We start from the raw sequence: 21041 nt of genomic DNA on the forward strand, positions 1-21041 counted from the left end.
GATTTTTTTTAAATGTCCTTTGCTTTCTGCTTTCCTCAGGCTTTTAGCCAGAGGCGCGGATGTTAGACACATCAGGAGACCAGTGTGTCCCCAGACCTTTTGGTCTGAGACTGGAGGGCAGGCTGCTCACGGCCGCTCTGCGAGAGCGGGCAGCAGCAGTGGTTCAAGGCAGTCCCAGCCGGGCGGGCTTTCTGCTCAGGAGAGCAGCTGATCCTCCTCTGCTTCACCATCTCTCTGCTCCAGGAGTGCACGCTGCCGTGTGATGGATGGGTGTGTAGCGAGGAGGCAGGAGATGGGCAGAGCTTGCGCTGGCCCTGGGTGAGATATTGGCTGTGATTTGCCTCCAAGCGGGAGCTGCCAGGGTGAAACGTGGGAGTGGGGAGCAGCATTTCTGCAGCTGTACGATCAGACACTGAAGATGCTGCAACCCAGCTTCTCAGGAGGCTTAGAAGATAGGTGAGTGCAGGTGGAGGGGGGGCCAGGACTGCCCCAGCTCCATTAAAATCCCCCCAGACTCCCTGCAGAGCGCAGGGGGAGGCTCACGCTGAGCAAGGTGCAGCCACACCTGGAGATGGTTGAGTGGCAGGAGCCAAGGGCAGGTCCTCGATGGCTGGGTGTCCTGGCTGCCCCACAGCCCTCAGAGTGGGAGTGAGCATCTCGGTGCTTCCACAGGCAGGGCTGGGAGAGAGCCAGCGCGCACGTGGGCAGGCAGAAATGAGGGCAGCCGCGTGGCCCGGGCCACAGCTGGATGCCGGGACTCAGCAGTGGGGCGATGCTCCTTGGTCCTGCTCTCCCAGCAAAGATGTTTCTCACAGAGCTCAGTGTGTTTATAAAGAGGATAATCTTGTTTCATTCATTCTTGGTTAATAGAAACCTAGTTGCTGGCATCTATTTCTACACCAACCGAAGCCCGGGGCTGGGACTCTTCTGCTTTCTGTGCGGTGCTGGGGCCAGCAGTGCTTGCTCCTCCCTGTGAAACCAGGTGAATAAAGACCTTTTCCCCTTGCAGCTCCTGAGCAGGCGTGACGTCCTCTGCATGGCTTATCAGCACAAACTGAGGTCAGTATCGAGGATAACCATCCGCGGGGACAGTGAGAGGAAGCCTGCCTGGCCCGTGCCACCACAGCCAAGGACCACTTCAGCTCAGGTTTCCCTCAAAGCTCTTAGAGCAAGAATGCCCCCGGCTGCGATCTTTTTAGTAGAGACAGCAGTGACAGGACGAGGAGTAATGGTTTTAAACTAAAACAGGGTAGGTTTAGCCTAGATATAAGGAAGAAATTCTTTACAATGAGGGTTGTGAAACACTGGACCGGGTTGCCCAGAGAGGTAGTGGAGGCCCCATCCCTGGAAACATTCAAGACCAGGCTGGACAGGGCTCTGAGCAACCTGATCTAGTTAGTGGTGTCCCTGCTCGCTGCGGGGGGGTTGGACTAGATGACCTCTAGGGGTCCCTTCCAACCCAAAACTTTCTATGATTCTATGGTGTTGTGTTGTCACCGCGCGTGGTTCGGTTAGGGGGAACACTTCCACTTGAGCCTCCCCACACCCTGCGTTGGGAGCTCAGGGACTTTGTGTTACTCAGGTCTTTGGAGATGGGGGACACCCAGCTGGTGGCCAGGGCTTGGTCTTTACAGCCTCGTGATCGGGACTGAGCAGAGCTGGTTTGGGCTTTGTTGGGCTGGTTTTTGTGGTTTTGCTGCCCCAGAGCACCAGTCTCCAGCTCTGTAGAAGCATTGCCTGTTTCAAAGCACTGCCTGACACTCATCCCCCCAAAAAAAACCCTTGGGCTCACCTCTCCTCTATCTCACCCTTGCTGTCCTGGCCACTGGAGCCGGGCAGGGAGCAGGCTGCAGGGTATGGCTGAGCTCCTCTCCATTCCTGGTGCTGTGTGGCCGTGGGGACAGCGAGCCCCAGTGTCAGGGTCCAGCGCCAGGATCAGACGCCTGCCCCAGCTGTGGGACCCCATGGTGTGTCCCCACTGTATGCGGGGCTTTGCAGGCTGGAGGGGGTTGGTGCCATGAAACGAGTGATGGCGTGATGCCTTCACCCCGTTCCTTCACCCCTTTCCCGGAATGGCCTCATCTCTAGTCCAGGCTGGCTGCAGCTCCAGCACTGACACATTTTTGGCCCACCATGCTTGTTACGCTGATGCGTTTAGACTCCAGAGGAGGGTGCACATGGCTTTATCTGTTTTCCACCCGCTCGCATGAATTTCTTTAGGCACTTTCATGCCCTATTAGGGTAAGAGGGAGCGTGCACTTTCAGCAGCTCCAAGGAGAAAAGCATCTGTTGGGCAGCAAATTGCTTTCTCCAGAGCTTCCCAGGTCCTTGGGGTTGAAGTAAGTGGGGCTGTGGCTCGCAGAGATCCCGTCAAGAGGAGCAGAGTCGGGATGGCATGACGTCAGCCCCAAGGATGGGGGGTACGACTCAGATAGCTGGCCAGGCAGGGGAGGGGGAATTAATGGGCTGTTCATTCTGACCTTGTGGGAAATCCTTATCTCAACAGCTTACAAACTCAGAAAGGGAAAAATGAAGTGTGACTTTAATCTGCAAAAATGACTGTGGAAAATGAGACTTTGTTGTTCAATTGATCTGCTGCCGCGTGGAGCAGGAAGACTTTGACTCCCATCCAAATGCTTGAAGTCAGCCGGCGGGGAGCAGGGCTTTAAAATCATCTGATTCAGTCAGGCTCTGCTCAGAGGTTATTGTCATTTCAGTGGAATGCGAAATAGGCTTATCTTGAAAACTAAAAAATATTTAAGTGAAGTGTCCAATTTAAATACAAAGCCTGAGATACAGAAACCCTCCCTCCTCCTGGAGGAGAGGTATTTTTTTCAGCTTATTCTGGTGCCAAGCCAGACCCCTTTGGCTTTTTGAGCCCAAGTTTTTGTCATTTCGCTCCTCCGAGGCCTGCTGAGCCTTCAGCGAGCACTGGGAGGGACCTGGTGTCCCATCCGCCTGGGTCCCCTCAGCAGCCTTGGGTGCAGGCGCAGAGGACACGGGTGCCTCAGCCCTGGCAGCTCTCGCAGCTCGCTGCTCCCTCTCTTGTTTCTCCTGGACTTCAAGTCTGTGAATGTCAACTCAACAGACCTATAAGGCTTGGAGAAAAATGCTTCTGCCTTAAATTTTGATGAATAATTGGGCTTCTGGCCAAAGGCAATATTTTAAGATATCTGCCTGCTTTCATTTCCTCAAAAAAAAATTCCTGCTTTTCTTTTTTGACTGAGGAAAAAAATGACAAAACAGATACTGCAGTTCCTCACTCTTTCTGTTTGGATTGCTGAAATCTGAAAAACGAGTTAGAAGTTGCTAAAACTTTTCATTGAAAAAAACAACAGTCTTCTAAAGAAAACACATACTTTCTGACCCATTTTAGTGCTGGCGGGGCAGGCAGTCGGGTAAAACACCCTCGTATTGTGAATGCCACCTGCTTGGCAGAGCTTGGGGCTGGACAGGACCTTCTCGGTCAGGCTGGGCTCCCTCGAGACAAATGACTGCTGCAGCCCTGGTGTTTTCTTGGAAGCAGGAATTCATTCCCCTGGGCAGGGACCAGCCCCTGCCCGCTCGGTGCAGGTACAGGCAGGGAGGCCGGAGCGCGTCGGGGACGAGAGCCTGGAAAACCCTGATTGCGTGTGTGCTGCAAAGAAATTTTGGTGCGCTGATCAGTGGGGTAACCCGGCTGCTTTGATCTTGCTGTGGTAGCTAGTTAAAGAAGGGTCTCCAGAACATTCGCTGAATCCCTTTGGTAAAGGTGTAGTGGAAGCTGGAATAAATCAGTGATGTTTGTGTGTAGTCCATGGCTGTGCTGCTCTGCGGGACTCGATCCTCTGGGCTCTGCTTGATCTGCGCCCAGGGCAGAGTGAAGAAGAACGGACCTGAAAACCAAGGGGAGTCCAGTTGGCAGCTGCAAATCCCCCTGTTTTTCCCCAAAGATATCTGTGGATGCTCTCAGGAGCTGCTCCCAGCCCGGCTGTGCTGGCGGGACAGGCTCTGGCAGGGTGAGGAGCAATGGCCCCGGGGCCGTGCTGCCGTACCGGTGGCCGGCAGCCCTTGGAGCTGGCAGGCTCTGGCTTGCACCGCTCCATTTAGAGCCGGCTCTGGGCAGCTGCCGGCTGGCATCCGAGGGTTGCGGGAGAAATGGAGAGCAGCTGTGGTCTGTGCTGGCCCCGCCAGCTCATCACAGCCCACGGGCTCCCGTGTGGGCTGGCATGGCTGAGCCCTACCGGCTAGCCTCCCACCCAGTCCCGCTCGGCTCGCGGGGCGGTCGGGGTGGCGGAGCAAATCTCCCGCACGCAGGGTGGGGTGCGTAGGTTGTCGTCTTATTGAAGACAGCTGCAGATCTGTCTGCTGTAAGATTAATATCACTTTAACTGTTCCGAGGGGAAGTATCCCTTGGTGAAAGATGCAAGTGGCTCTGAGCTATTTAGAGCTGAGGATAATATTTCGGTATTTTAAAAATTCACCAAGTAATCATAAAGGCTAATGCTTGCTGAGCTCATTAGGTGGCAGGGAGCTCTGCCAGGCCCATGTTCCTAAAGCACGGCACAGAAAAGGATGCTTTCCTCCTGGCTGAAAGGCCTATTCATGCCCTTTCTGTGGAAGGGAGGAGAAAAGGTCCACTTTATCCAGCTAAGCAGCCTGGGCACGTGCATAGTGCCACCATTTCTCTGGAAGCTCTCGTACCGTGGGTGAAAAGCCTGGGGCATCTCATCAGCTGGCTGCAAGGGCAGGGAGGCTGGAGGGCAGAGCTGCTCTGCAAGGTCAGGCTGGCTTCTCTGCTTGGATTTCTTGTACAGTGATATGGAGATGTTTCCTTTAGGAGGCAGTTTGTGAAAGGGGTGAAAGGTACACCTCTCAGGGCAGGACACCTGTGGGGTGGGACACACAGATGGGTTTGACTGTGGGCAGGGAAATTGGCACGAGATGCACAGAAAATGGATATTCAGTCCCATGGACTGGTTACAGGCAAGCGAGGGGAGCAGAGCTTTGCTGGTATCTGCGTGCACATGGAGGCAGAGCGAGAGGCACAAAGGAGATGGACTGGGACTGAGCAGGAAGAAAGGGATGCTCCAACTAGAGAGGTGACACAAGCCCAAAGACGATATGGAAAACGGAGAGGCCGGAAAGTGTCTGTCCTGGTCAGGTCATGTCATAGACTCAGAGAATAGTTTTGGTTGGAATGGACCTTTACAGGTCACGTAGTCCAGCCCCCAACACAGGTCTGTGTTGGTCAGCTCTGGGTGTCCTTGCCCTTTGTGATGTGAATGCAGAAGGGACCATGTTGCCATCAGCAAAAGCATTTCTACAGCTTTCCCTGTATCCCTGCTGAGTGCTGCAGACATTCCTGCCAAGACAAACCGTTATCTGAAGTTTCTTCAGAAGGAGAAAATGATTCCTGCTGGATGCCAGAGCAGGGATTTGGCTGGGGGAGGATAAGCCAGTTTCCAGGAGAGGAGAGTTTAGCAGAATTCTTCCTTCCTGGAGCTGAGTGATGAATTTTATTTGCTTAACGACCTTTTTTTGCAGCTTATTGTATTGAGAATGGCAAGAAAAAGGTGTTCAGTTGGTCCTTCTTCAGGGTTTGCTGAATCAATGAGGTGAGGGAAACCCTGGAGAAGGAAGGAAGGTGCTGGATGGATCTTTTTTCCCTTAATAAGTAAATGTGTGATAGCTTGGGCTCAGAGAGCTGAGCTCTTCCCCTATTTCTAGCGACAAGGTCACTGCTGCACCTGCAGGCGCCCCAGCCCTGTCTGGTATTTGCAGTATTCTCTGCTAATTCCAATCTCATTTACAGTCTAATCCGATGTGGATGTGCAAAACCGCATAAACTGTCCAAAGAGACAGGCATGCTGGCTTGGTTTGGCATGTCACCTGTTCGCGCGGTGCTCAGCTGTGGCTCGTGTGTCCGCAGGGGATTTTAGTAGCAGTCGGAGGAGTGATTCGGACAGTGTTTCTGGGAGACGGCCAGGACAGACAGGAGTGGTGCTCTGTCCCCGCACTAGTACAAAAACAATTAGAGCATTAGAGCCAGGCCAGAGGAGCATATAAACCAGCAGATGCGTTTAACCCTCCCTCTCCCACCCGCCCAGCCGGGGTGCACAGCCTCCCTGCCCAGAGCAGCCGCCGCGCCCCAGCTCAAACCTCCCCTCGGCTTGGCACAGGGCTGCCGCTCCTCCTTGCGAAGAATTCACCGGAGCTATTTTTAACAGCTCTGCCTGGGGAGATGGCTCAGGGTGAAGCTGGGAAGTGCTCGTCCCGGGCGGTACTGCCGCGCTTGGGATGGGGAGCACCGGAGTTGGTTTGTCAAGGCCCCACTTTGCATTTCTTACCCCCAGTTGGATGTGTTTAATGTTTGTGGTTTGTTTTCCAGCTTTGAAAAGGGGGTTTTGAATTCTGCTGCTGGGTGCTATAAAATCCTTGGGCCTCTGTTTCAATTTCACCCCAACCTCCACCATCTACAGACTTCCTCCTCTGCTGGTTTTTGCTCAGGCTGCTTTCTGCAGAGGCACTGGGAGCTGACAGCACAGCCAGCAGTAAATGAAGAACAGTGGCCCTGATTCAAGTGCTGCCTGAAAAGTACCAAATTTATATGCATAGAATAAAACGCTTTCATTTTTGTGAAAGCAGATTCGAGCTTTTGAGCAGATCTTACCTTGGGAGAAATTTGTATTTATAATTTATAAATTTATATTTAAATTTATATTTCTCATATATTTCATGTCTAAGGTTTGAAGATCGCCTTCCTGCCTCCCTCAAACCTGCCTGTGCTTTTTTATGTTTAATCGCTGGACCTGGCAGACCCCGGGCCGCGGGCTGGGAGAGGCTTTTGCACTGCCGGCTGTGTGCGCTGGGCTCTCCCAGGGCGGCTGGTATTTGTCTCCTGTTTTGCAGCCGGGGCCAAGTTTGGCTCTGCGTTGAGCTCCAGGCACTGCCAGCCATGTGGATAAATAATAGATTCAGAAATACTCTAGGCAAGTTAGTTGTTATTGTTGTGGCTGGGCCCTTTCCTCCAGGCTGTACTTTGTTACGGTGTTACTAAACCCTCAGCGCAGCTTTTTGGAGGGCTGCGAGCAGCAGTGCCTTCCCTTCATGCCCAGGGATGCGCAGCACAGCCGGCGGACACGTACTTAAAACACCGTGCCGTGTCTCCCTAAGCCAGATGTTTGTCACCTGGCTGCTGCTGCTGTGAGAAGTGATCTCAGCGGGAGCAGGACCCAGCGCAGGGTGTCAGCATCCCTGCGGGGCTGGGCTGCTGGCGGGGGGAGAGCAGCCCCCTGCCTCGTGCCACGGCCTCCCCGGGACGCCGCAAGGGCCAATGAACGGTGCGCCAGAGCTGCCGGGGTTGAAGCTGCAGCTGTGTTGATCTCAGTTGCCCCCCCCCCCAAACCAAGCACTTCTGGATGACTTTGCAAGCAGGGGGGCAGGAGCAGAGCTCGGGCATGTGCCACAGAGCAAGGGAGCCAGGCAAAGCTGCCATGCAGTTCACATCCCGGGGCAGTGGGGATCCCGAAGTCGTGCTGTTCACCTTGCTGTCACAGCTCTGTGCGTGGAGCTCGGGAGCTGCCCCATGGCCTCCCTGGCTTCATGCCCCTCTGTGCCCGGGAGTGCTCGCTGTAGAGCCCCAGTAGCCTTGGGGCTGCAGTGGCTTGCAGCGATGGCACAGCCCAGCCCGCTCAGCTCCTCAGCACCCACAGCATCCTCACTGCAGCCTCTGAAACCCAGGCTGGATTCTTCTTGGCATCGCCACCTCTTTGCCCATGGGCATTGCAGTACTCAAGCCCCACGCAGCCAGAAAGCATCCAGCAGCTTCTCTGGAGAAAAGGAAATCTCCATGAGAGATGAGTGTAATTGAGAGCTGCCTTGTCACCTCTGACACCCCCAAGCTGTTCCCTGGTGTTGTCCGCAGTCGCTGAAGGAGAGCTGAGCATGTGGGAGCCACCTGCACTGTTTGATAATGCATCGGCATGAGCCCAGCTATGTCCTTCCTAGCAGAGAGTGCAGACCCTGCTTCCAGTCCACTTCCAGATTACTTTTTTGGAAGTTACCTTTAGGAAAGTGTCCACCCGCTTGCCAGGAGCTGCCTGTTGCTCCCGCAGCTGGGGCCAGCTGGCTGGTTGTCTGGCTGGGATAGCCTCTGCCTGCCCAGTGCACGGCTGAAAGGGAGAATTTTATCTTTGTATGGTGAATCCTGTCCTCCGAGAGCAGCAGGACAAAGCCAGGGGTCAGAGCACATTCTGCCACAGTGAAGAGCTGGATGCTTGCTTTTCAGGCTTCTTCCCAGGGCTGGCACTGGGCAGGTTGTGTGCCCCACGCCCAGCACACCCAGCCTGCTCTGATACCCCAGGCATGGAGAGGACAGAAACATCCCCCTTGGCCCCTGCCAGATTATAGTGGAATTAATCACGCTGATTATATGCTACCAAAAAAGGAGGTGCTTTCTCTGTTCAGAGCTGCCTCAGACCTCCTGCTTGCGAGCAGCAGCTTAAAATTGCTGTTTTCTGCCTCATCATGTCTTGTCTCTGGGTTTTTCAGGAGCTGTAATAATTTTGGATAAAAAGACCAAGAATGGCAGAAATCCCAAGCAGCTCAGCCTGCAGAGAAAGCAGGGAGATAACATGTGAGTGTGGGCAGGGAGGTGAATCATCCTGTGGCAGAGCAGGATGTCGTCCCAGGGAGAGACAGGCTGACCCGCAGCAGCTCTGCACCCTCTTCTCTATCGCAGGGCCCTGAACAGCGTTTTCGGCTCCCCGTCAAGTCACACTGTTGCCTGTATCAGTTGGGATTAATGCTCTACATTTAGTTCTTTCCCAGCAGCTACTCATAATGGGGGGGGGGGGGGGGGGGTGAGGGTGTATGTGTGTGTGTATATAGATATCTCTTCTACCTTCTGAGGGTCTCAGAACAGCATTTCTGTCACCTTTTCATTGCACCTATTGAGTATTCGGAGTAAAGCTAGTTTTGTCTGCATGCTGCATCTCAGTTTAACGGGAAAGAATTAGTCCTGATTTCATGACTGACAGTCCAAAAATTCCTCTGGAACATTTTCACTGCAGGGATGAGAACTGCATCTTTCCTCATTTTTTTGTCCTAAGACATGACCAGATAGCAACCCGAGTCTGAAAAGGGTTCATAGACACCATAAGACCACATTAAAGGTTGTAATTTGTAGTGAATTGGTGTTTGAGGGCTGCTAACTGCTTATCTGTCTACACAAAAATATGTGGTTTGCATGTGCAGCCAGTGTACGCTGCATTATGTGCAGCAAGGGAGATATGGGGAGCCTTGGCAAACATGATAGTGAGAGCGTGGGGAAGCAGCTCTCTGTAAGCCCTCCGTAGAGCAAAGCAGCTGAATATACAGTGCTTCACTCTCCCTTACTTTTAAGGTGCAGTTTCGTTGTTTGAAGTCAGCTCCTTCCCAGACTGTGAGCAGCTGGGTTGTAAAGCCAGCCCTGCTTTTAGCATAAAGATCACAGGGCTCCGAGCATGAGGCATGCGAGGAATACGGCAACCAGCCAGCAAAATAACTCTGATAGCCCTATGGAGCAAGGAGGAGATGTGCTAGGAAGGAGTGGAGAGCACTTGGGAAGCCAAGCTGTGAAGGAGGCAATAGCTCTGCCTTTTCTAGCATTGGTGAGAGCAGCCACCCAGGCTGTAGCGAAGGAACCCCTTGGACAAGCTGTGTCGTTTGCTAGCGAGCTACAGGAGAGGCATTTGGGATGAAATGTGTCTGGTGTGCTGGGCAGGGGCACGCTGCCATGGGCGAGGTGCAGCAGCTCAGGGCTGGTGAAAGCGTCACGGTGTTCAGCCATCATGTTATTGTTCCCTTATGCTCCAAAGAGATGCCTGTGGTGATGCTTTAGGCGTTCCTCTGAGTGAGGTTTTCAGTGCTTCACAGCATGACGACAAGCCCATTTTGCAGCACCTGCTGCCTCGCTGCAGCACACGAACACGCTCGTGTTCGCAAATACACCTGCCCTGTTCCCTTGTGTGGGTCACTGCAACCTTCACACTTTAGCCTCGAGCATCTGTGGCCCTTACTTGTTGAAAATCTGGTCTTTTCTCCTTGAGTGCAGGGTTTTTGGGTCGAGTGGGCAGGCTCTGAGTGCTGTGTTATGCCAGATGGACTGCTTGGATTTTGTTGCTGGACAGGGTCCGCTGCTCGAGCTGGACTGATCTCAGCTCCAGCGGTGCCCACTGTTGTCCCCTCTTCTTTGTGCAGGACAGCCCATGCCAAAGCCAAGGCGGAAGGGTCTGAGCAGGCAGCTCAGGCAGCTAACAACGAATCGGGCATAGCCAGGATGATGGCCAGGGAGCTCTCCCCAGACTTCTACCAGCCAGGTAAGACCAGAAGCACCTTCTAAGAGGGATTTTGCAATTTCCTTGGGGAATCTGTTCAAATGCTTCACCTGCTTTATATAAGCTGCCCTCCCATCTAGCCTAAATCCTCTTTGGCGCAAGTTCAGCCAGCCCCCTGCCTTGGATGATTTGCTGTCCTTACACCGCTGTTTTACCTGCTAGAATATGTTACTATAGCCAGGAAGGAAAAACCCACAGTCCCTCAACTTCCCCTCGTGTCTCTCCACGTGCTGAAGCCCTCCCAGCAGCAGGCAGGGCAGGCAGCGAGCTCAGGTCTGTTTGCAGTGCTCCTGTAGATGTATCCCTCGTGGCTTTTGCTTGGAACAGCTTTGCACATGGACTCACAGCACATACCCCATGGGGCCCCACACTGCACCGGGGTACCGTCAGACTCAGCTAATTAGGGGCTGTAATATCCTATAAGAAAGTTACTAATGCAAAATACTACTTCCCTGATTCCCTATTTATTAGCATTGCTGCTGATTATTTGGCTGGGAAAACACTTGGGAGGTTCCTTCTATGAGACTGAGCACTGAGGATTAGTAGATAGGAAATGTGAATGCTGTTACCTTTCCCTAGACCGAGCTAGCTAGAGGTAAGTAAGTTCTTCCTGGAAAGCTTTCCTTTCCAGAGAGGGAAGGTAATAACAGAGCAGAAAACGAGAATCCAAGTGCCTACATTTTTATTCTGTTTTTCTTATTATCCAGCTTTTTTACCTGGAACAAGTGCCCCAAGGCCCCTGAGGCAGGGTCCCAATAGACCATCACAGTGGCAAAACTGGGGGTAGGAGCTAAACAGTGACTCCCGCTCAGCAAAACCTGCCGCCTGCTCCTGCCCCAGGTCTCTGGTGCTACACCCTGGCACAGGGCACGCAGTGGGAAAGCGGAAAGGCTCATACCTGGCACTTCGCCAGGGAAAGAGTCATGTTGACAGATTTGCCAAATTTCCTGTACTCCCACCTGCCCAGCACCCACCGGCTGGGATGATGCTGGGCTGCCTGTTCCTCCCCGCAGCCCAGCGAGGCCCATCGGAGCTGGCTTTGAGTGGGGAAACACCACAGCACCCAGGCATGGGTGGGAGCCAGTGTGTGGCACTTCATTTAACAATAGCTAAACGGTGCTTGATCCTGACATAAGCCCCCCAGCTGCCTCTCACAGCTCCACATTCACCCTTTGCACACTGGGGTATTTATAGCTCAGAGGCAAAGGAAACTGGAATTCCTATTGGGAGGTTTTTGACATCTAGCTAGATTATTTTTCCACCCATGGCAACTGAGACAATTGAAACGGTCCCTGCAGAATGCCTGAAGCGGCCTGGCCTCTGCTCCTGGCTCCTCGGGTGCTGAATCCTCTCACTGCTTTTACGTATGGTTTCGCTTGGGTCCTGCCCTCTCTCAGTGGCCTTGTAAGCTGCTGATGTGTGTTTTTCTTCTATGATTCTTTTTAATCTCTAAATTCCGTAAGTGCACAACAAGGGGCAATGTCTTTTCTTGCACGGCTACACTGTCTAGATTCTGCTAGGAGTCGGAGCTGCTGGTCACACGGCCAGGAGAGCCCGGCAGTGTTCAGCAGCTGTGTTTCCCCCTGCTATCGCTGGGATTGACACAGGGCAATCCTGCTCAGCAAGCCTCACCTCTCTAATAGGTATTTAGTCCTGCGTTTCATTTAGGATATCAATCTTAATATTTTAGAGGAGAGTGATGTAAGCCAAAGCCCTTGGTGAAATGTCATGCTGGGAGGTGAAGGTGGGGTGGGGAGGTGAGGAGGACTGGGGCTGTGCAGCGCCCTCCAGGCAGCTGGGTTTTTCTGGTATGAATTATTCAGGAGGAGAAGAAAGCAGCAGGAGAGAGCAAGGAGCCTGGAGCTGCACACAGCCTATTTTGAGGAGTCTAAACAACTGTTGAAACGGCTTCCAAATAATCCACTTGCAGCCAGAAATAAATGGCCCTGGATGGGTCTCCTGCTGATTGACAGGAGCGTGCAGGCACGGCAGAGCAGCTGAAATCAGTGCCCTCTCTCCCCACTGCCCCCTCTGAGCGCAAGCATCGCCTGCGTGGGCAGGAGGTACCAGCGTGCAAATCACACTGCTCATTTATTAGAGGGAGAGGAGCAGCAAGCCCAATTTCCCAACCAGGCTCAAGTCTGCATTAGTCCTGGGGATGGAGGGGACGAGGGGAGGAACCGTGAGGCAGCTGGGGACGGAGCGGCTCCAGGGTCTGTGCCGTTCAGGAGCACAGGGCAAGCGCTGTACGTCTGCACCCCTCAGCGTCGCTCGGAGTCAGCAGAATGAGGCCAAAGTCACTTTCCAAAGCAGGCGCTTTGCTTTTGAACAAGCTGCTTTGCCACCTCGTGCTGCCCATGAGGAGCATGCTCTTATTCTCACTTGCTGTGAGCATCGCGGTGATGTGTGGAGACCCGTGCCCCAGTGCAGGTCCCAGCGTGCAGAGCACTGGGCAGGGTTGTTATTCCAAAAGGTAATCCCAGTTGTTCAGTGGTGGATTTTGCTCAGCCAGCCGCCAGCACAATTGGTATCTTTGGTGTCAGGCTCTGGCTGACTTCCCCAGACCCTACCTGGGTTGCAGTTTGCTTTGTAGACACGGCCTAGGGTTGACAAGAAGTAAAGATTTAAGGATGGGTGAATAACTGAAGCGAAGGCAACATTGCTAAGAGCTGACAAGTCAGCATGGGAGAGGAGCCCACAATGAAAGCCAAAGCCCTGAGTCACATTGTGTGATGGTGCCAGGTGATTTTGCTGCTATTGCGGGGCTCGGTGCAGAGAGGAGGGCTGTGAAACTGCCAGCCCTGCTCTGTGCATGAGAAGGGTGTTTTTCCCATCACGAGGGATGACAGGTAGACCATCTGGGAATGCCTGTCTTTCCTGAGGAGACAAGGCACCTCCGTATCACTTGTGAAGTCGCCACACTGTTAGACACCAAAGAAGCCACGTGGAAGAGTTTCCTAGCCATTTAAAATTAAAAAAAACAAGCTTGGATGGGTGCTGGATGATCTTTAGCTCCAAGATAACTCATCTGTGTGAACGCAAAAAGCTGGGCTGCGGATTTTCACTGTTTCTTTACCCTCATCTGGAGCTCCCTGCCGGCTCCTTCGGCTCTTCCCAGCCAGACAGCACATGGCGAGGGTCCTGGGTGAAATCCCTCCTGGAAGCAGGCTCTGGTTTGGGAGCAGCTCCTCTCCTAGCCCCAGTGGCTCCAGGCCCGACCCTCTGGCGGTTGTCCCCAGCCCCACTGGGGCTGAGGACATGGCTGTCAAAGGCGCGATGGCGGCACGGCGCTGGAGCGCTCTGCCGTCCCTCTGCCCCCCCGGGGGCAGCTCCTCACGTCAACCCCTCTCTCCGCAGGCCCCGAGTACCAGAAGCGGAAGCTGCTGCAGGAGATCATGGAGAACGCGGAGCACGCTGTCAACATGGAGGAGGAGGCGCCGCGGCCCGAGGGCGCCCCGCCGCCCCCCACGCCCCCCGAGAGCCCCCAGCTCCACGAGCAGGACGAGCCCCGCCGCCGCGCCAGCCCGGCCCCCAGCCCCGCCGCCACCCCTCCCGAGGCCAAGCGCGCCAAGGCGGCCCCCCGCCAGGACGGCGCCCTGCGGCCAGGCAGCTGGGCCGAGGCGGGCGGCCGGGCGGGCGGCGGGAGCCCCGTGCCCCCCGAGGGCGAGGGCCGGCCGGCCTCACGCGGCCGGGGTCGTCCCGCCGAGCAGATGGAGATCGGGCCGCTGCAGAGGATGGCGCGCGAGCCCGACGTCGAGCTCGTCAAGGGCTACCACAGCTACGCCGTCCGGACCTCCTCGGTCTCCCCCACCGCGGACTATGAGGAGGAGCCACTCCCCGAGCCCGAGCCGCCCTCCTTGGAGCCCCGGGGGGACCCTCACCACCGGGCGGGCACCCCTGCCCCGCCACAGAAGCAGGAGGAGAAGCCGGCGGCCCGGGCGGAGGCCAAGCCGGAGCCGCCCCGGCCCAAGGAGCCGAAGCAGCGCCCCAGCCCCGAGCGCAGGGCCGCAGGCCGGGCCGAGCCCGCTGCCGACACGAAGACTGAGGCCAGGGCGCCGGGGCGGACGGAGCCCAAGGCGGGGGCCAAGCAGGGCCCGGCGGCGGTGGCAGCGGTGGCGGCAGGGCAGGAGGCGGAGGAGTACGAAGAGGTGACGTAGGGGCAGCCCAGAGGCACACCCGGGAGCCGTCTTTGCGGGTTTTTTTGTTTTATTTTTCCCCAGGAGGTCAGAAAGGACCCAGAGGGACGCAGAGCCCATGGCCTCGGGGTTGCAGCGGGTCCCCAGCAGTGCCCAGAGGCTCTTTTCGGGGTCCCAGTGCCTGCTAGAGGAGGGTCGTGGTTTCCTCTCTCCCGCCGTCCTCCCATCCCGGGCTGGCGTTCATAACCCTGTTACGTTAACTTCCTCTGCCCCAGGGCAGATTTGCTTTCAGACAGATCTCTGTTTCAAAATTTGAGGAAAACAGGCATTTTGCAATACATTTTTTATGCTTTTCTCCCTTTCCTTTCCCACCCTCTTCACTAGCCAACGTGGATCTGGAAAGTTGGGGGACAAATGTAGGACAGAGAAAAAAAGCTGAGTGGGCTTTCACTTTTTCCCGTTACTTTTACTCTTTTGAACTAGGGGTACCTCATGAGCTGAACTGTGGTGTCGAATGACCAGCTGATTTCCCAGGTTTAAAATACAGAAATTCAATTTTGCTGTTAGCAAACACAGCTGTAAAACCAGACGTTTTATTAGCCTGCTACTTCTCATCTTGCAGCCCTTTGGACGTGAACAGTGCCAAGGTGACTTTAAAAAAGCACAGCATGGAAATATTTTGGTCTGAAATTAGAGCAATCTCCTATGGATGCGTTTTTTCAATTTAGACATGCTAACTTTACAAAAGTGGGTGCTGTGGGTGGAGAAAGGAACTGGGAGGAGCAGCTTGACATGTGCTGGCAGTGTGAGTGCCTGTGGTCAGGGTCTCCTTTAATCTGCTTGAGCCTGAGAAAAAAACGTGATTTAGCCTCCTTAGGAGGAGTTTTCAGGGGAGAAGTAAGAATAGGGACTGATAGATATTCAACTAGTTTGAAATTTGGGCTGGTTGCTAAATGCCAAATTTATGTGCGTCAGGAGGGGATGTTTCTGGTTTTTTTGAATAACAGAATCAAGCTGTATCTGTCTCCTCACCTGGAGTTGCGGTGTATAATACTCTGCTTTGGGTTTTTCCTTCAGGGACCTAACACGATCGTGATCTGCATGGTCATCTTATTGAACATTGGTCTGGCCATCCTATTTGTACATTTTTTGACATGATGTGCCCCTTGGACAAGGTAAGACAAGCAATGAGATTTTATCCTCAATTTGTAGACTTTACTGTGGACGGTTTAGGGTTGACTGGCTTTACTGCCAGCACAAATCATTCACTAACGGGTGCCCTGGCAGTGAACGGGCATGGGCATTTATTCAATACATGCCGTTGCCTTGCATAGAGCGTTGAGATTCACAGTAACCCCTTGACTGTTCAAAGAGTGATTTGTGGAGTAATTTCAGTGGATAATTCTGTAGTCTTTCCATAAAATAGTTTCCTCCAAGTTAAAAAATTGAACTGTGTTGGTCGGATGCAATACCACAGTATAGTTTTGGCTTCCCACTTGGATGGACGTGATTCATGGAGACTACCAGTGCAAGAATGTGTGATGTTAAATTTGAAATTTGTTTGCTGCAAGTAAGCTGCAAGAAACACTTTCAATTTGCTGTTCTGTGGCCCCTGCTGCCAAGTACCTCGTGTGTTGCAATATTTCTTGGCACTCAGCCCAGCAGGAGGCAGGAAAATGTGAAGCTTTGAAATTTGCAGCTCTAATTGCACCAGTGCTCGTTCTGCCACAGTTGTGTGGTTGTGTTAGCAAAGGTAAATATCAGCTGAGCTGTGCATCTGACTGAGGTTCAACTGGAGCTCGCTCAGGTCTTCCGCTTGAATTGGGATGAGAGTTTTCGTTTGGATTTGGTGGCAATAAGATCTTGTGAGGTTACTTGTGCCTGTGGGGTTCCTGCACACAGGAATGTGTCATGGGATTGCACAAGATTTCTGTTGCCGTGGGCTCGAATATTGCAAAAAAACCCATCAAGGCTGAACATGAACGTAATGCGAGAGGCACCTCCCAAGCCTCCGTGAGGGTGTCGGGCTGCCTTCCCTGGGCCTCCCCGGGAACAGAACTGCTCTGCTGGGCACTGCTTTCTGTGGTCTGACTGATCCCTGCTCAGCCTGCCAGATGAAAGCCTTGCAGAGAGCTATGATTACGTGTCGGTCATGTGTTTTGCTCCCCCTTGACTCTCCTCTTCGTCTGTGTCTGGGACAGGCGTTGCTGCTGATGGAGACCACAGACCTTGGCAGGGATTAAATCTCAGCCACCTGGAAACACCTAAGAGGAGGACTTGAGATCCCAAGGTTGCACTGCAAACATTAACCTTAAACAAAAGTGTCTGAAGATCAGTTCAGTCTCCCTGCTCCCAGGCTGTGACTGGCCTCTGCAATCTACCAAGGAAAAGCCAGGGTTTCTGCAATTCAGCCTCCTTCTCTTCTTTACATAAAATAGCAGTTGCCTTAAATTGTTCTCACCAAAGCCATCAACTGTGCTGTCATGCCAGGGATGAGGGATTTATCTGTAGCTGTAGGAAAATGAGTGAGAAGGTCTCATCCATGCGCACAGATGTGTTTTGTAACTCCCTTGGTTGACTCAGTGTCAGAGATTTCCCAAAGAATGTCAGCCATGGCGTGGAGATGAAGCAATACACAGCAACCAAAATGACTCATGCTGCACCATGGCTGGGAGTGGACAACATCGCCCTCCGTGCTCAGAAGTCATCCAAGGGGACGAATACAAAGTCTTTCCTTTCCCCGTCGCCTGGAGTCGTTTTCCACGTATGGAGGACTGAGAGGGGGAGCAAGTTGAAATTGGGCTTGTTGAAGTGTAACCGGCGTCCTGCCCATGCCTGCTGACATGCCGGGGCCGGGGCCGTGGGGTGGGTGCGGGCGGCTGGCTGATCCGAGGCTGGTTGTGCGTGCGGGGGGTGCTGCGGGGGGAATGGTGCCCATTTCAGGGCCAGGCACCATCCAAGCGTTCTCCCGGCACCAGCAACATTCTGCATAGAAGTGTCCTGCAGCGGGCAACCTCCCGCTGTAACACGAAAGGAAATAGGTGTGCTGAGGTGTGCTGAGTTTGTGCCTTTACCCCTTTTTTTCTATGAAAATGGTGCGACTTACAATGAAAAGGAGGTACTTACTGAAAAATACCTCCTGTACGCCCACAGGTTCCTCCCCTTGGTGTGCTGGGCTGTTGGGGGAAGCTCCTGTGTTCTTTTGTTGCAACAGAGTGAACAGACTTTCCAGCCAGAGGATGCAGGGTGGCTATCGTGGGAGAGGTTACGTTATTCCCAAAAGGAAAAAGGTGCAGAGACCTGGGCGACTCCAGTGTATTTGGGTGTTAGGCTCAAAAATACGCAGCAGCCAGACTTTCAGCAGTGGTAGACTACAGAGGGGCAATTCTAGCTGTTGTTCTTGTGTGCGAGGCTTAAAGGCCTGGGCGATTTGCACCGAATGTTCCCAAAGCTGTGACAGAGAGTGACCTTTGGAAGAAGATGATTCCACCATGATCTGCTCTGATCCTTAGCAGTGCGAGCTTAGAAAGTCGGCACAGATGAAGTTACAGTTTAGTGTGAGGCTGAGTGCTTGGACATGTTTCTTCCTTCTTTTAAGAGCAATATGTATTTTCTATCCCTTTTTAAGATAATGGGAAATCTTATTTATAGTTGGTTGTGCACCTCTGTGTATCCTGAAGTCCCACAGCACAGGACTGGGTGGGAAAAACTGAGGGACTGGAAAGAATGGGGAAATGATGATTAAGGGAAAAAACAGATGCCCAGTCTGCTCCAAAGGTCAATCTGAAAGGATTTCAGAGCCGGGGTGGCAGACAGGCAGGGGTTTACACTGGCTGGAGACACAGAGCGAAACCTGCCTAATTTATCTGCTCTAATTATGACATAAGAGAGTGAGAATAATTCAGTACTTTTCTTGGTGAACCAAATTTATTTTTTAACCTTATTCAGCTCAGGAACGTTGCCACAGTAGCAAATACGTGGTGTTAACTGTGGGAGAAGTGAATGTGATCCCTTTCTAAAAGCCATGTGGCTGTACCAGTCCTGAGAAAGCTGTGCAGCATCATCTACACTTCCACAGAGCATAGTTTAGTAGCAATTTGCTTCTTTTTTTCTTTTCTTCAGTATAAATGTATTGCAAACCCCAGGCTCTGCTGCCTTTGACGTTTTATCTCTGTTTGCTGGCACTCATTTGCCAGCTCTGCAGTTTCAGTATGCCAACTGCTTTTATAAACCACCAAGACAATTTCCATAGAGAGACCTGAGGGGCTTTTATTTATCACTAAGCACAAAAAATGGATATTTTTCAACACTGCTAAGGTAATTCCGTGCCCCCCCCCTCCCAGTTTTTTATGCATGTGATGTGCACTCGGTAATGTGCTTTCCTCTTAGTAACCTTCTGCGAAAAGTAGGTAGATTTGCTTTTATGTGACGTATAAATATATCCATATTGTGCTGAGATATGGATATATATACATATATATATAGCCCCTTAGGGATTTTGTTTTCTTAGATGCAAAATAACAGATTTACCTCAAACTGCATGCTTTCAAAACTGACTAGGATATTGTGTTATACTTTTCAGGTCTTACAAAGATGCAGATACGTTTCACTCTTCACACAAAAATACCTTCGTCACAGATTTTGCAAGCTGTTTACTACAATCTGTGTACTACTGTCCAGAGTTTTCTGTCAGTTGTTCTACTGGATTACGTGCAATAATAAACAGTTATCTGCTCACTGTATCCATGTGGATCTTTGCAAGGGAATCTCCAGGTTTCTTTTCAGGTTGACACATCCACTCCAGTCTTAAAGGAGAGTTCATCAATGTGTAGTGCAGAATTTCATAGGTGGCATCTGGATGGTTTTTAGCTTTTTCCCAATATCTGTTTCAAAATCTTGCATTTTATGTTGATGGGGGTACTTTGCAAAGAGAATTGTTTTCACTTATTGCTTTTTTTTGATGCCAGATGTTTGAGGACACCTCCAGCTCCCTGCACAAGCTCAGTGTGTTACCATCACGCTGGTCTCTGCCAGAGGTTGCATGAGGCCAGGAGGAAAGGCGGCTCGCTGGCCCGAAGCCTGCCCGGGTGATGCAGAGGGCCGCTGACAGGTCCCTTCGCTGCCTCCTGACCCCAGGGCTGCTGCCAAGTTTCTTCCAAGCTGTGTGTCGCTGCCTGCTCCTCGGCACCACGGTCCTCCTGGGTTGGAGAGGAGGGATTCTCCTCTGCCCATGGCCTTCCTCTTGCTCAGACTCTTGAAACAGCCAAAGTGAGAGGAAAGCCAGGCACGAGGGACAGGGAAATGGCAGCCAGGGGAGAAGTGATTTACAGGGGAGGATGGGAGAGCAGAGCCCAGCACCAGCCAGGGGCAGCGGGGCCTGGGGGACCAAGGAATCCAGAGTAGCCGAAACCTTCAATCCCTTTTCTATTTCTGGAGCATCTCACATGAGCGAGGCTGGGCTGTGCGGAGGGGCTGGTGGGACACGGGCTCAGCCTCTGCGAACAGCAGGGCCTCCTCTGGCTTCTGTAGGACGTAAGGGGTCTTGTGGCAGGAGATTTTGTGCTCTCATAGGGACTTAAGGAGCTGAGTTTGGTGGAATGATGGCTTTACTCTCCTCTGAGCTTGTTTTTCTTCTGGAACGGGAGGAACCAACAGCATCTCATTCATCCAGTCTCTGGGAGGAGGCTGGGGGCAGTGGCGTAACCGGAGCCCTTTGCACCTCATAAATCTCAGGCTGATGAATGGAGCAGGTCTTTGGCCCATGTGTGGCGGTGGCAGCAGGGAGGCAGGTGGGTCTGCTGTTAAAGCAATGATGTATTGCTTCAAAAATATTAATAAAGGCAAAACAAAGAGCCTGTCCCTTACCCAGTGTAGGGGGGACAGTGCTGGGTCTCTGCCTCGGGAGCTGCTGGTTTCAGAGGTAACATCCCCCACACTGCTCCCAGCCGACCGTCCTTGGCTGCAGGCAGGGAGGTGTCCGATATGCGAGAAGCGGGATGAAGGCATTGGCCCAGTCCTGTGACTGAAGGGAGCAGCCTCAGCCTCCACCCGTGCAAGGGAAGGTGCAATCTGAGCCCCGGTGTCCTTTGAGCATGACCTACCCAGGCATCCAGGGCCGGCCACGCTGCCCTCCACCATCCTTGCTCATAGGAGCAAAGCTCTTTCTTGGCCTTCATCTTCATGTGAAAGGAAGGGCCAGAGCTAGGGCTAAGGTGGCCCCGGCAGTGAGGAGATGCTGGGAAGTGCAGAGGGGTTACTGTGCTCCTCTCTGGTCCAGGAGACAGGAGCAGGGCTGGCTTTGCTCTGGGACCCTTCGTGGAGGAAGCAGAAGCGAGGCTTCAGGAGCGTTAATGCCTTGGGGAACAGCCACTGTTAGCAACTCCAGTGAAACATTTTCCCATGCCTGCCCTCGGCTTCGTCCCCAGCCCCGGCTCTGAAGGTTCTGGCTTTCCCCTCTCTCCCACCTGGCCAAGCCAAGGGCACACCATGCCCAGCTCTGGACTGGCAGCGAGGGGCCCCATGGTGCCCAGCCACTCCTGTCCTCTTC

At 53.1% G+C, this 21041-nt stretch overlaps 1 protein-coding gene across 1 annotated transcript in view; it reads left to right on the forward strand.

Annotated features, from left to right (window-relative positions):
* The window catches only part of JPH2 (junctophilin 2), a 33660-nt gene extending 14424 nt beyond the window's left edge, over positions 1–19236 (forward strand). The window contains exons 3-6 of the mRNA XM_075438696.1: positions 10222–10340; positions 13716–14506; positions 15572–15669; positions 16696–19236. Of these exons, the coding sequence (XP_075294811.1) occupies positions 10222–10340; positions 13716–14506; positions 15572–15652 (991 nt within the window). The 3' untranslated portion in view covers positions 15653–15669; positions 16696–19236. The remainder of the gene's footprint in view (positions 1–10221; positions 10341–13715; positions 14507–15571; positions 15670–16695) is intronic.
* The last annotated feature ends 1805 nt before the right edge of the window (positions 19237–21041 follow it).

This window comes from Opisthocomus hoazin, chromosome 18 (assembly GCF_030867145.1).
Source record: "Opisthocomus hoazin isolate bOpiHoa1 chromosome 18, bOpiHoa1.hap1, whole genome shotgun sequence".
In the NCBI taxonomy this organism is placed as follows: Eukaryota; Metazoa; Chordata; class Aves; order Opisthocomiformes; family Opisthocomidae; genus Opisthocomus; species Opisthocomus hoazin.